The sequence below is a fragment of the Microtus ochrogaster genome, chromosome 1 (genome assembly GCF_000317375.1).
Source record: "Microtus ochrogaster isolate Prairie Vole_2 chromosome 1, MicOch1.0, whole genome shotgun sequence".
Classification (NCBI taxonomy): domain Eukaryota; kingdom Metazoa; phylum Chordata; class Mammalia; order Rodentia; family Cricetidae; genus Microtus; species Microtus ochrogaster.
In genome coordinates this window covers 10,919,682-10,935,523 of record NC_022009.1, presented here as the reverse complement: position 1 = coordinate 10,935,523, position 15,842 = coordinate 10,919,682, and the positions used below count along the sequence as shown (strand labels likewise).

Genomic DNA, 15,842 nt, shown 5'->3' with positions numbered 1-15,842 from the left:
TCAAGGATGTGTAAAATTCTCCTGGGCAAAAGGAGATCCCAGGAAAGAATGTTTAAGAAGCTCCATTCAGTTCCACAGGCAAACGTGCAAGAAGAAATTGACAGTAAACACAGACCAGATTCCCGAGTATGGTTTTAAACATCTATTTGTGATTTCAAAAATACAGCCAAAAATTTTTTTTTTCGAGACAGGGTTTCTTTGTAGCTTTGGAGCCTGTCCTGGAATTAGCTCTTGTAGACCAGGCTGGCCTCGAACTCACAGAGAGCCAAAAAATATTTTAGATACAGAAACAAAGTACTCATGTGCCCCATTTGTTTAAAAAGCTCTTTATTCTTTTATGCTATCTTCATGTTTTAAGCTGTGCTGTTTTGTTAAGAGGATTGTGGCTGAGCTGGCAGGTCCTTGTCTGTCACCTAGCTCTGGCAGGAAGGCGGGCTGGACCTCAGGACTTAATTTTGTCTGTTTTTCACCTCAGATAATCTTGTCTATGGGATGCTCAACAAATGTGTCTTCTTCCCCCTTGCTGTGAATTTTCCTCTTGTAATGGATTTTGTCGCAAGAAAACTTAGGAGGAAAACAACTTTTAATTTCTCAGCAATTTCTACAGATGAGAAACAATGGACCTTGGCTACTCATTAAGAACCTGGGATTTATAAGACACAGCACTGTGCCTTACAGGTCACGCAGTTCCTGCTTATCAGAAAGTATGACACAGTCAATGCATGGACTCTGGAATCAGGCTAGGTTCAAATTCTGGCTCTGCCACTTACAAGTTGGTGTGATTTTATGACATTCCTGTATTCCTTTCCATAGGAAGATAAGCAGATTTTTAAAAAATAAAAATGAAAAAAAAACTTGCTACAAATGACTTCTAATGGTGTCTTGCATACAGTCAGTACTCAGAGCATTTTAACAGAAAGCATTCAAGATGTTTAAAATTTGATAATCCCTGACATGCTAATTTATAAACATAAAATACTGGGATTTTGCTGGAATTAATCTTCCTTTCACTGATTCTTCCCTTCGTTAAGCAGATCTTTATCTAACATCCACTAAGTGTAAGATGTGAGTGAAACAAAGTTAAATCAGAATATGTGTGTGTGTGTGTGTGTGTGTGTGTGTGTGTGTGTGTGTATGGCATAGGGTTATTGGGTTACAGTGCAAAACAACCAAATAAGCAGTTATTGATGGAGGATGTTCATTTTTAGAACACAGAGCAGGGGACGCTGAGAAATAGGGTGAACTGAAGACGGATGGGGAGATGCTTGGGATCAGACCAGAAAAGTTAAGGACACTGACATGACTCGTTTTGTTTCAAATCCTCAGGAGGGAAAGACCTGATGTAGAGGAGTCGCTGAAGTCAGGCGCTTTTGGAAGTCGGGTAGATCCATAATGCTGATGTTTGTTATGTATTCCAGACCGGAAACACAGAGGGGTTGCCTTTTTCAGCTTAGCATTAATCGGGTCAAAATGAAGACAATTCGCGGCCTATTGTTTCCTTTGTTTGTTTGTTTTTAAAGTTCTGCAGTTTAAGGCCATGTGTACTTACAGCGAATGAAATTCCAGGTTACCCTTGCGGGGACGGGGGACGCATCGGAGAAGCTGGTGAGAAGGTGGACTAGGGTAAGGCTGTGGAGCCTGAGACTAACTAGAAAGGCTTGGTTGGGGGATGTCAAAGTCTGGTCTAAGAAGTGGGCCAAAGGTAAGCCCAGTGGGTGGCTCGGAGATCAGAGGTCAGATGGGGCAGGAGGAGCGAAAGGCTAAGCAGTGGACAGGACTGTGACTAGTCCCAGGCCGACACACTGCATTTTAATCCAGAAGAGTGATAGATGGCAAACCCAGAACCAAACGAAAAGACCGTGCTCACATCCCTGATGCTGTTGCAGAAGAAAGGAAGACAAGATGGCCGCCAGCAACTAGTGTTGACTTGAGCAACTGGGATAGATCCTTGCACTGATCAGGAGTGGTGGGCTTTGGGATGAATTGGGCAAACCTGACCAGCCTCTGATTATCTTGATAAACTGCTTGTTACCATTTCGTTGTAACTCTAAATTTAAGAACTGACCTCAATGTCTATATGAAAATATTAATGAAGCTGCCCCTCAGAAATGCTGTTCACATAGCTCTTATAAACTGTTTACTAGAATGGCATAGGAACCCTAGGCTTTTAACTTTTAAAAATATTTTGTGTTTATTTTGAATTGTTTGTGCACGCATGCTTCTGTTTATGTACATACAGAGAGCCTTGGAGGCCAGAAGAGGGCATCGGGACCCCTAGAGCAGTGGTTCTCACCCTTCCTAATATAGTTCCTCGTGTTGTGGTGACCCACAACCATAAAATTATTTTGTTGCTATTTTGTAACTGTAATTTTGCTACTGTTATGTATCGTAATGTAAATATCTGATATGTGACCCCTGTGGTTGGGAATCACTGCCCTAGAACCAGGCAGTTATGAGTTTCTGGATTGGGTGCTAGAAATTGAACTCAAGCTTGGGTTCTCTGGAAGAGCAGTATGTGCCCTCTTAACCACGGAGTTATCTCTTATTTATTTATTTAGGCAGGGTTTCTCTGTATAGCTCTGACTGTCCTGGAACTCAGTCTGTAGACCAGGCTGGCCTTAGACTCACAGAGAACTGCCTAACTCTGTCTCCTGCATGCTGGAATTAAAGGCATGAGCCACCACCGCCCAGCTGCCTTTTCACTTTTTAATACTGCCTTTTTAATCAAAAGCATATTCAAAACAATCTACTTTTACCTAATATAGTTTAGTGAGAAACTCAGTTAAACTTGCCCTTGGCAATTTGTGTCCAGAGCAGAGCCTAAAAGTAGTCAAGGAAGGTCAGCTGCTATTTCATACAGTGCATCAGACTTCTGATGCCTAAAGAATCATAGTATTTACAACGGTAAAGAAGACAATATGCACCCAGATCCTTATATACAAACATTACAAAATTAGGTAGTTCTTTCCTCCAACTTGTAGCATTTGGAGAGTAATAAATTTAACTCAACATTTACTTAAGAATTAACGTAAGAGTTAGGGAGGGGCTCACTAGGGACGTTCTTCCTCAGGTTGGGGTTTGGATATTCTATTCTGCTAGACAGAAAAAAAAATCAATTACAATTACCCCTAAAGAAGTTTTTGACGAATCATTGACCTAACAATGTTTCCCAAACATTCGAGCCACTCAAAAATATTTCCAAAGTTGAATAAGTTTGAAAAATGTTGGCTTGCAACACGTAGCTAGTTTGCTATTGACACACAGACTTCCTCTCCTCTTTGGGGGATGGAGACAAGACTCTCAGTAGGTGTCCCAAGCTGTGTGCAGTGATGAACTTTGCATACATAATGTGTTTTTATACAATGCAATCTATGGTAAGATTTAGCTTGTAAATTAGATGAAGACTAATAGCAATCATAAAAGATAATAGTTATAACTATATAATAAAATGTATGTGTATGGGGTCTCTCTCTCTCAAAATATATTGTTTTTATGGTACTTTTGATGATGCATGATATACCTACCTGATGAGATGAACTGAGGTGGATGGTGTAGGCACTGTGACATAATGTGTGGATACAACATAAGGGCTGCTTAAACTCAAACATTGCCATCCTACAGCAGTGCATCAGATAATGGACCAAGCTACCAACTGAGGCTCTGCAGTGGATACTATGGAGAAAGGGTGAACCACATCCTGAGTGGACAGACCAGAATGGGACAAGAGTTCATCATGCCACCCAGAATGGCAAGCAATTTGAGACTTAGACATTGTTACCTTTAAGAGTTTTCATGTAATACTTTTGAACTCTGGTTGACTCCGATAACCAAAACCACAGGAGGTGACACTGTGGACAGAGGATGACCACCATATGGCATTATGATGATATGACATCATACAATGGGAACTGTCAGAAGTAAGTTTAGAATGGAGAGTTCCAAACTTATTTAACTATGGAAAATTACTGCAAACATAGCTTAAGAACTTCTGGCCTCGAGTATAGATCAGCAGGGCTGGGGAGACAACTCAAGAGTTAAGAGCGCTTGCTGCTCTTGCAGAGATCCATTCCCAGCAGCCACATTTGGTGGCTCATGACTACCTATAACATCAGTGCCAGGAGATCCAGCACCCTCTTCTGGCCTCCGCGGGGCATTTGCATGCATGTGTGCACACACACGCATGCATTCACACACACAAATCAAATAATAACATAATGGATTCTGGATTTTTATACATAACCAGAGGTTTCTTGCCTTTGAAAACAAACAAAATTTACAACTGGCAGAATTTGTTTACTGATCCAATATGTGTAGGAGACGGCCCTGTAAAAACGTGCATCAGGGAATACACTGGGTATTTAGAGCTTTTTTAAATAAAGCTTCCCTTGGACTTCTTTGCAAACAACTTCACAATAAAACCAGCCAAAGAAACTAGTCAATAGAAGGACCAGGTAGATTTCATGGCATCTTTGCTTCACTGAACCAACACTGCCTCTGTGTTTGGACCTAAAGCATCAGAATGCGGTCTTGTAAGTATGATGTTTCAGAGACAATATCTGGAATGGAAAACAATTAGAATGCTCAATGAAGATGGCCAAGTGTGTTTTAAACCATGTATTTTTGTAACTCAATTGAGAGTGGCAGGGAAAACATCATGAACTAGCTAAAGAGAACAAAGGGACCTGGACATTGGGATGAATGAGAAATCAAAAGCTCACTGAGGTTAGCACCGCTTTGTTTGGTCCAAGCTGACCGACATAGTGAACTCTGGCGTGCCAGCGTCATCCTCCCTGGAAGGCAGATTTTGTTACACTTTCCACGAAATCTTCCGGCATCACCTAAGCTGTTCCTTTACAGCTATCAGTCTCTGATAAAGTTTATTTTAAAATAATATTATTTACAACTATTGTGCTATTTCACTTTTTTTTTTCCACATAAAAAGGTTCTTCTCCTACCCTGGATGCCAAAGTTACAGGTTGAGGGCCTCTAATTTGTGAATCTAAAAGCTGAAAATGCCTCCAAACACAAACTGGTGTTTAGCTTGTGCAAATTCCTGCCTAACCTCAGGTGAGCCTCCATCACTGACTGGTACTTAAAAAAAAAATCTGTATAAGATGACCCCCAAGCTCTTTAAATAAAATGTATATGAAATAACCTATGGATTTAAATTTGGATCCCATCCTAAGATACCTTACTATGCACATGTAAATACTCCGAGTATTTCAGAGGAAGGCTATTCCAAGCCCACACAGTGTCGTGCACACCGCAGGGTCCTTCAGCTTATGCAGGTGGGAAATGCACATTAATTTTCCTGCTGACCACGTAATCTGTGTCTGGACATTAGTTCTTGATATCAAACAACAGATGATGGGGGACTACCTCTTACTTTATGCAAACAGAAATTAATCACTTGTAAACACTGTACACTATTTTTTTTCAAAAACTTTTGAGGGGGCTGGAGATATGGCTCAGTGGTTAAGAGCACTGACTGCTCTTCCAGAGGACCCGGGTTCAATTCCCAGCACCCACATGGCAGCTCACAACTGTCTGAAGATCCAGTTGCAGGGGAATCTGACAAATTCACACCAATGCACATAAAATAAAGTTTAAAAAAATACTTTTGAGAACACCATTGAAGTTCTTTGCATCCTTGTGGGTAGCAGGGAGAGGCGTGAGACTTGTGTAGTCTTGAGAGTAAGTAGCCCTGCCAGTTTTGGAGCCTCCTGTCCTCTGGCTACTTCACTGTGGCTCAATTTATTCTTAAAATTTTCTAAACTTTATTGAGCAAAGCTTACAAATAAATAAAAGCACAACAAACACACATACACACCCCTTTGGAAAAAATCAGACGTGATAGTGTACACCTTTCATGCCAGTGCCTGAGAGGAAGAGGCAGGAGGATCTCTTTGAGTTTGAGGCCAGCCTGGCTTACAAAGTGAGTTCCAGGACAGGTAGAACTACCGTGAAATCCTGTCTCTAAATAAATAATTAATAAAAATACAACACACCAAAATTAACCCTCAAAAAGAGCCCCCAAAGTCTTCTTTACAGTTCCAATGGACACTGGAGCAGAAGCCGTGACACTCCACATTAAGCTTTGTACTGCAGTTTTGAATATATCGTGCGCACTTATCTACCACCAAAGCCAAAAGGACTCGCGACACAATTAGAATGAGGAAAACTGAATGCAAGCAAAGGATCAGAGGTTCAAAGTCATCTTTGGCTACATGGCAAGTTAGAGGGCAACGTGGGCTACATAGGACTCTATCTCAAAACCCCAAACGTTAATTAATTTAAAAGTAATTTTAAGGAAGCTTTGAGACAAGATCAGGATGTACATGTGTAGGGTAAAAAGGAAAAGAAAATCTTTGCTTGGCAGCACACACATGGGAGAAAGCTTGTGAAACTGATCCGTGGTTCACAGAATTAAGAGTTTGAGACTCTTGGAGCTCTTGGGAACTGCTGAAAATTACAAAGCAAGTATAACCGTAGTTTTTCCAAACGTCCTCACACCTCTTCTGTGTTGCAAGTTCTTCTGTCAGCCTGGCTTGAATAAAGAAATAGAGCAAGTGCTGATATCAGATATTTGGCTTTGACTATTATTTCTTTCTTCATGGATTTTGGAGGTCATGAATATCTAAAAAATTCATTTGGTAAAATGACAATGAATTTTAGCCAGCTGTTAAAACTACTTGAAAACTATTTGCTCTTGAGTGTGTAAGCTGATGACTTGTGCCTAAGAGATATTTATTTATGGGCTTCTCTTCATCAGTAGAAATGGTTACTATCATAGAATATGAATGGAAACATTCATAACTGAATGCCCAACTCTGGGAGGAGGAGGTTTAGTCTTTTGCTCTCCTGTGTTTTGAAGGTCATAGCAATTCTGGTCCAGGAGAATTTAAGAAGATAGTAAATGAAGAAGTAAATATTATTTTGTTAAAGAAAAACAAAGTTAAGGAATAATAATTAGCGTTCTTCTATCAGATGACAACTGAATATTAAAATCTACCATTCTTCTGCTCAACTTTTCCAGGCCATTTGCTTGCCTGGCTATTGACTGGACAAAATGATACTGATTCATCATTCTGGAAAAATTGCACTAAAAATCAGACAGTATGTGGTCTTCCAAACATTTTCTTATATTTCTCATGGGTTTATTTTGTAATTTTCTTTTAAGCAGATATAAAAATTTCAGCCATAGTGTCTACTCACAATTTCCATTAATGAACAGACTTGCCATTTCAGCTGTACATGGGGCTTGGCATGGATCTGAAGGTTCCTTTTGGTCTTCATGGATAGAGCATGTGCTTTTCCTCATGGACAGCTAAGGCTGTGTGACATCCACATATAGCACTAAGCTCCTTGCCCAGCCAGGGTGGTTAATTTCTTGGATACTTTGTGGAAAAATTTGGCTACAGGTCAACTATGTCCAGACTACAGTTATGAGTTTGAGTACAGAATTGATACATGAAGGAAAAAATGTCTGAGAACTATAGTTTTTTAAATTTTCAAAATTGAATGTCATTTTCAAAAGAATAACTGGAGAGCTCGGTATGGTGGCATATGCCATAAATCCGTTGTCACTTGGGAAAGAATTGAGAAATGACTGCTGAAAATGGTGGCATTTGTCTGTTTATTACAGTCATTATTGCTGTTCTGATCTTAACTGCAGAGTAGGCACCTCCCAGAGTCAGTTTTCCAGTCCCCCACAGAAGGCTGGGAAACTAGGGGGACCCAGCTGAGGGCTGCAAGGCTGTCTTCAAGGCCTTGTCCTTGGGCAGGCAACCCTGAGGTGTAAAGACAATTTCTCCTGACAATGCTGGGCATCTGTCTCGTTCCTCCAACTACGTGGAAGACTTGAAAAGGAAAGCTGACTTACAGCACATCTCCGCGAGTGGTCTCCTTCCTGCTAAGCAGCGTGGGCATGATATTATAAAGAACTCTTTCCTCACAAGCTTATCTTCCGGCTTTGTGTGTGTTGGGGGAGGGGCAATCGATAAACACAAACCCAGCATAATTAATCCATGTGGCATGTTATCATGCCGGAGGGTGATAAGTACTACTGAGAAAAATAATACAGAAGCAGAGAGTGAGGAGTCAAGGAGTGGAAGAGGCCAAGAGGAAGATGTTAAGAGGAAGATGTCAGGAGGATTTTGCTAGAATGTTCTAAGGATGGTCTGAGAACCACAGGAAGTCATGGGAGTAGGGGAGTCACATGACAACATGTTAAAAGCATTCTCTTTCAGTAGCCCTGGGAGAGGCTCCATCAAAGGGGCCTTGAAAGATAACTCTGCTAACAGGTGTCTCAAAGTTTGCACAAGCAGCTACTGAAAGGAGAAAGATTTGAACCCTGGTGGAATGAGGGTTTGGGGAAAAAGATGGGTTAGGACGCGACCGCTTAAAATACTCTGGTCCTTCTGCTCCTGCCTTAGGTTCCCCTCCCCCGAGAGTAAGGGCCCAGACAGACTGTTTGCTTTGGGACAGCAGGACCTCTCCACTTGCTACAGTTGTAGGCACCGGGACCTGCTTCCCTCCCAAGAGGAGCCTCAGGTCCAGCTCAGAGCCTACTCATCAGTATTCCGCCCGCGGAGTCTCTCCCCGCCTCCTCCGTGCATCCGGCTTCTGCCTTCCTCCCTGAGACATTCCCCTGAGGTCCCAGCAATCCCATCGCCCCGCCTGCCCCTTGTCCCGGGTCCTCAATCCACCCTGCACTGGCTCTTGCCCAGAGGCCTTTGCCACCCGCGCGCCTCTGCCAAGCCACGTAGGCTTTGCCCTAAGGTGATGGCGGCCATAGTCTGCAGACTGAAGAGGGGGTGCCTTGCGCCCAGCTCACAGGCACAGTGCCTGGGGTGGGAAACCCACGCTAAGACATCCCTGCAACAGCTCCCTGGAGACATTCAACTTCCGTGCATCACATTAAATGTCCCCCGAGCCTCCTGCAATGCACCAGATCGCAAGGCAGACTCCAAAGGCACCTGCACTGCGCCCCCACTGGGATGCGCTGTGACCCAAAGAGGGACCGAGTACTGCAAACCTGGAGAACCCAGGGCGCGGGAATTCATGGGTGGGATGCATAGGACTCACCTTGTGCAATTTCCACATGGCCCCCAAAGCCTTGACTTCGTGGCTGGAGTGTTTGCCCTCCTCCAGGCACTGGTAGCATACGGGCATCTTGCACTGCACGCAGTACATGCTGTGATTCTCCAGCTCATGGTCTGTGCAGGTGGAGACCTTGCGCGGGCTCAGGCGCCGGCTTACCCGGCCTTGGGCTGGGGGCACCAAACGGTGTTTGGCTAGGGGCCCCCGCGGTGGGTGGCAGCGCAGGCGGCAAGGGTCGCAGTAGAAGACATCGCACTGTTCGCACATGACCGTGGCTTCCTTGGGCGCCTTCTCACAGAGCTGGCACTTGAGGGCCGCGGCTTTGCTCTGTTGGTAGCGGTCAATGACCCCTTCCAGGACGCGGTTCTTGGGGAAGCCACGGAGTCCCCGGTCATCCAAGATGAGGCTGCGGTGGCACTGGGGACAGGTGATGCAGGAGTTGCGGGGCACCGGGGCCAAAGCCGGTGACAGGTGGGTGGGCGGTGGCGGCATAGCAGGGGGGAAAACGCGGACGCCGTTGGGTGACTTCTGGCACGGGGTAGTGGGGGCGCTGGCGAAACCTCCGTAGGAGCCATAGCCACTGTCCGCCTCGCTGTACAGGCTCATCTTGTCCAGGTCCAGATAGTCATAGTCGGAGACCCCAGAGCCCGAGGCCCGACGGCTCTGAGGGGATTCGGACTCCGGGGTCTGCACCAGGATATTGCGGGCGCACGCCTGACATAAATTGTGAGAGCAAGGCAGGATGATGGGCTCCCGATAGAAGGAGCCGCACACAGGGCATTTTAACTCTTCTTCCATCTCTTCCATGGGGACCTGGCTGGAAGCGAGGCAGCAGCGGCTGCAGCAGAAGGGGCCTGACCGGGCGAAGCGGCCGATGGGCCTACGGTGTCCAGCACCTTGGCCAGCGGCGGCGGTGGTGGCGCTTTCCCGCGTCGCCTCAGCGCCGACTCCCCGCGACGCGCTCGCTCTGCGAGCCGCTGAGCCTCCGCGCTGCGCGCCAGCCCGGGCCCGCCCCCTCCGCGGCTAGCCCCGCCCTGCCAGGGAGCCGAGGCTCAGCGGAGGGCGCCGGTGAGAGCGCCGTTCTCATTGGCCTCCCGCCCTGTCTGTCTCCTCTCCACTGCAGGCCACAGGGGGCTCAGTGGAGTCTGAGCTGGAGCCCCGGCTTCGCCTGCTGGCTGCTGTGGGATCTCAGGAGGGGGTTGGCGCGCGAGCCAAGAGGGAGGAGTGGGGCTGGATGATTCATTCCTCGCCCCGTTTCCTTCCGAGCTCGGGTGCCGTCACCCCGGAGCAGGGGGCGTGAGAACCCCTCCCGGTCGCGAGTGGGTTGCTGCTGCCTGTCGCCTGCGCTTGGCGCTTGCCTTCCAGCTCTGGTCTGTGCGCCCACCCACCCTCCGCTAGCGCAGAGCACCGCAGAGGATGCTCCTTCTCCTTCCGCTGCTGGCAGCCAGCAGGCACCTCCCCCGGGCCTTCCTGGAGGCATTTGGGCTTTTCTCCAGCTTCCAGAAGCAGCTGGAGCGCCCTCATCCATGGAGTTTGGGGGAGCTGGTTGTGTGCCGTGGCTACAGTACCCCCTCCATGACCCTCCCCCGTAGCTCTTTCCCCTCTCCGAGGCTAAGACTTAGCATTCCTCCGAAGCTGTGCCACCATCGCTGCATGCTTTAAATTCGCAGAGAAGCCCCTTCGTCTTGGAGTAAAGGTCCCTCGGTTCCTCTCACCCTCCCAGCTTCCCAAAACTCATCCTTCAACATCTGGCTGGGTTTTGCAAGGGGTCCCAGGCATGCTAGTTGTGTTGAGGGAGGGATGGTTTGTGTATTTCTGAGCGTCTATCATTTGGTAACTACCTAGCTGTGTAAACGAATCACTGTGAGACTGCAGATTCCCAGTGTTTGATTCCAAACAACATCCAATGTCACATGCCCTGAGCATCTACCATAAATTCCAGAAAGGGGGGTGGTGCCTTTTTTCTGATTCTGTGCGGTGATGAGGGATTTAGTGATAGCCCTTCTATACTGGCAGGTTTCTCCTTCCCCAAAACCTTGCTGGACATAATGGGTCCTGCCCTTTGCCTTCATAACTCTTTATGTGACAATGATAGAATCTTTGAATCAAGATATCAACCTGTTAATCAATGGTAGAATCTTAAAATCGAGTGACATTCTAAGGAAGTAATTTATCAACATAGTTGATTTTCTGAGTGATTCATGAAGCAAATGACAATTTTTTTTCAAGTTCCGTGCGATCTTCCAAATTTTCAACTTCCAGAAGATAGGTTGATTATTCATAACTACATTTATAACTGGAAAGCTCTTTTGCCTAGAAAAAAGAATTAACTTCTATAATCTCACCTTTGGAGTAATAGTACAAATAAACAGGATTATCTTGCAAATGTATTTTTAATACCATGACAACAGTAGTTGATCCTTGGTTGTGTGGGAGGAAAATTCACATTGTTTTTTTAAAACACATTAGTCACAAATCCTATGGGGTTGATTTCTAACCCAGATTTTAATTAGTTAAGACCAGAGCTGCTAAAGGTAGATACAGTCTGCTTATAGGCACAGAATTTCTTCAGGTGTCATTGGGGTAGTATCTCCATTTTACAGGACACATATACTCTTTTAGTCCAAAGATACTTTGCTCAGATCAAGTAGTTAGCTCCTAAGAAACTGGTAGAAAGGAGCATCCATGCCCTTCGAAGTAGCAGTCCTGTCATGGATTTTGCATTCCCCTGCACAAGTCACAGAAGCCCTGGCTAGCAAAGCGAGGAGCTGTTATTGTTCCTGAGCCTCAGCTTCGCTCATCTAGGTACACCTGTGTGGGGTGTCGTGCGCAGCATGCAGGCTGCTCTTGGTTCACAGGAAGGGTGGTTTGAGGGAATGTCCGATGGTATGACCCAGTGTCCGGTACAAAGAGCCTCAGTATGATGCGGTTTTATAGCACAGCCAATGCATAGCTGATCTATTAGGAAATACCTTGAGATGGATTAGCTGTTAGGTGTGCTTGGTCAGGAACTCATCAGTCATTCCCAGGGAGTTCTCAGAATAACTGTCTGTTGTTGAGAAGTCCCCTCTCCCAGGCATCATGACTAGATTCAATCCCTGTAATAAGACCACCTAGGCACAACTATCCCATCTTCAGATTGGTGAACTGAAGCTAAGAAAACATGCTAGAGTAACCTTTCAAGACCTAATGCTGATGAGGCTGCGGTTTGAAGCCAAGAGCAGGAAAGGTTGTGGTTCCTTTTGTCCATTCACCAAAGAAATACTGAGTTGCATTCTGTCAGGTTCTGTGTGGAAAATCCAACAACAACAACAACAACAACCTGAAATGGTCATTGTTAAAACTTTTGCTATCCTGCTTGCCTTCTCTGTGCATTTACCATTTCTCTTGAATTCATTTCTCTATTTTTATGGGCCTTGGAAGACGCTCCCTCATGCTGTACTATTGTACCACAATGTACTTTAAAGCCCACCCCCCAGTTATCTTTAAAAGGAATTTAAAAAATCTGAATGCAATTGATGACATTGTGGAAATGGCAGTCAACCAGGAGAGTAATTTTCTGTTCCAGCTGGTGGTCCAGCCAGCCCTGGGTTGTGGGGCTGCGGGTCCTGTAGTTTCATCCCTCCTGGGGTAGTGACTCCAGATGTTCTCGTTGTGTAAAGTGCCGGATGTGGTCCCTTCAGCGATGAGCTGCACACATCACAAGTGCACTGGCAGCTTCTCCACTTTCTAAGAAAGGATGAATGTTTTCTAGGGAAAAGCAGAATTGCTCTTGTATTTTTGTTTAACTACAATGCTTGATGAGTAATTCCGTGTTCTTGAGTCTAAAGGGTGAGCCCAAGGAAGAAAGGATTTTCTGATATCTCTCCCCATTCTCCTTTAGAGCTATTTCTCTCGAGATGAACGAGTGTGGGAGTATCAATGTGAGAAGCTGGTCATGGCTTTAATTCTTAAGATTTGCACACGCAAAACTGTTTAGTACTCACTGAGTACTACAAGTGTTTGCTGAGTGTGGTTTCAAATGCTGGCATTATGCTTCTTTTTCCAAAGGAAATTTATTCCTGTGGTGTAATTCATCCTGTTAATATTGATTTTTGTGCTAATAATGTTTTGGACCACCCTCAAAGAGCTTCCATGTTTACTTATGGTTGGTCTTGTTTTTGTATTTTTAATACCATGGTAAATGGAGCAGATTAAGAGTCCCCACCATTTGATATAGTGAAAAACGACCTCATGCAAAGTTTGTGACATTTCTACGGTAAATAATATTTTACTAATGCTTTGGGAAGAGAGGACCAAAGAATCTGAGCAAATAGAGCCTTCCTGAATTAAATCAGCAAATACAACATGTAACAGGAATCCTAGGATGGGGGGGGGGCGGTGATGATCGAGGAAAAAACACCATTGAAAATTATTCCCCTGATCCACAGAAAGACCTGAGATTACAGACAGAATGAATTTTGGACTTACACATGACAAGACCCAACCATACAGATAGAATTCTTCAAGTCTGAAGGGAAGAGAGAGAAAGAGAGAGAGAGAGAGAGAACATGTTACAAATTCCTTAAACAAAAAAATCTAATTAACAATAAAGCAAGAAGAGTGGAACTGAAACCAACTGTGATGGGCTTGAGTCTGACTGAGTGCAAAGCCCAAAGCAAGCATGATCCAAGAGCAGAGGAGAGCATCACCCGGGCAGGTGAGGAGAGTGTGGGGGTCCTTTCCAAGGCAATGCCTCACAGAAAGGAAGTGTGGGGATTGTATTTGGGGAAATACATATTCATGTGGGCAAGCACTTCAGGAGCAGGCCCATTCCTGGGCACGCTCGGTTAAAGTTGTACGCTCCTGAATGTACTCAGTTAAAGGATGTAGTACAAGAGTGATGGGGAACACAGTTGCTTAGCTTAAGGTCATAAAGCACATGTTAAAAAGTTTGTGTTGGGAGCAGAGACAGGCGGATCTCTGTGAGTTCGAGACCAGCCTGGTCTACATAGCTAGTTCCAGGACAGGCTCCAAAAACCACAGAGAAACCCTGTCTCGAAAAACCAAAAAAAAAAAAAAAAAAAAAAGTTTGTGTTATGTTTTAAAAAGTTGGACATACAGGAAACCTTTTGAGCATACTCAGCTTGCACCATGAAGATGCTGAATGCTTCCTGCATCCTTCCAGAGGTTGGTTGGTTTTAAGATTTCTCTCTCTCTCTCTCTCTCTCTCTCTCTCTCTCTCTCTCTCTCTCTCTGTCTCGTGTAGGGAGGTGTTGGATCCCTTGAAACTGAAGTTATATGCATTTGTGAGTTGCCTGATGGGGAGGTTTGGGATCTAAACTCTTTCTCTGATGCAAAAGTAACTGTTCTTGCCTGCTGAGCCCTCACCCCAGCTACCAAATTTTTAACTGAATGGCTAGTTCCCTCATAAAAACTCCTGCCTCACTTAGCAGCTAACAATATTGGTACTGGACTTTTTTTATATATATACCCTTAAAGGCAAAAAGAACGTGAAGTTAATCACACAGTCTCCCCTATAATGTGCTGTACCCGGACAATGCAGATGAGGTAACTTACAATAAAGAGAAATTAACTGGCTCGCAGTTGTGAAACTGAGAGGCTGCTTATCATAGTATTTGGTGTGAGCCTTCCTGCTGCGCATCCCATGAAGGAAGGGAAAAAAGAGGGCAAGAGGGAGGCAAGACAGGCCTGACTAGGTTCATACATTTAATATGGAATCAAATTCTTCCATATTAATCTCCCCACAGTAGTGTATCCATGACCCCTCACCTCCTAAGGGTCCCAACTCCCAGTATCTCTAGATAGCAGAAATATCTAGATCATAGAAAGTAATAATTGTCAGCAATTGGTAAAAGGAATTGCAAGACTAATTACTGAAAGCAGGAAGGCTGGAGCAAACCTGTTTCCGGCCAGGCTTCCTGTGAGAGGGTAACTCATAGAACTTGGACGTAAATGTACTGGGTAGTTCTGTGTCAACCTGACACAAGCTGAAGTCACCTGAGAGGAGGGAACCTCAGCTAAGAAAATGCCTCCATAAGATCAGGTTGTAGGGAAGGCTGTAGGGCACTTTTTGTGATTGGTGATTGATGGAGGGACCAATCATTGTGGGTGGTGTCATCCCTAGGCTGATGGTCCTGTGTTCTATAACATGCCATGGGGAACAAGCCACAAGCCAGTAAGCAGCACCCTCTGTTGTCTCTGCGTCAGCTCCTGCCTCCAGGTTCCTGCCCTGTTTGAGTTCCTGTCCTGACACCTTCAGCAATGAACAGTGGTATGGAAGTGTAAGCCAAATAAATGCTTTCCTCCCTCACTTGCTTTTTGGTCATGGTGTTTCATCGCAGCAATAGAAACCCTAACAAGGACAGAAGAGAAATCCAAACCAAGCCCACCTGTCAACATGAGTCCAAAAGATAGAGAATAGATTTGGAGAAGGACGATAACGCTAGAGTTTGCGGAGAAGAAAAGAGAGAGCTGAGAGAGAGTTTCTGCATGAAGGATGCCTATGGAAGGTGTCCCTGCTATATGGATAGAAGGACCTTGAGGTAAAAAGAGCCATCATTGGAATTGCAATATAGACAATTCCCAGAGCAACAAAGGACCAGGAATTATTCATACTCCCTATAGTCAAAATAAAAATCTATATATTTTGCCGGGTGGTGGTGGTGCACGCCTTTAATCCCAGCACTCGGGAGGCAGAGGCAGGCGGATCTCTGTGAGTTCGAGGCCAGCCTGGTCTA

General features: G+C 45.0%; 1 protein-coding gene across 9 annotated transcripts in view; it reads right to left on the bottom strand.

Moving 5' to 3' along the window:
• Positions 1–10,381, bottom strand: part of Trim9 (tripartite motif containing 9) — a 107,869-nt gene extending 97,488 nt beyond the window's left edge. For 4 of the 9 annotated variants that reach the window (XM_013355664.2, XM_013355671.2, XM_013355668.2 and 1 more), the window contains exon 1: positions 9,088–10,381. In XM_013355664.2, the coding sequence (XP_013211118.1) occupies positions 9,088–9,909 (822 nt within the window). In that variant the 5' untranslated portion in view covers positions 9,910–10,381. The remainder of the gene's footprint in view (positions 1–9,087) is intronic. The other 5 variants (XM_026779383.1, XM_026779389.1, XM_026779385.1 and 2 more) reach the window with 2 other exon arrangements.
• Between the last annotated feature and the right edge of the window lie 5,461 nt (positions 10,382–15,842).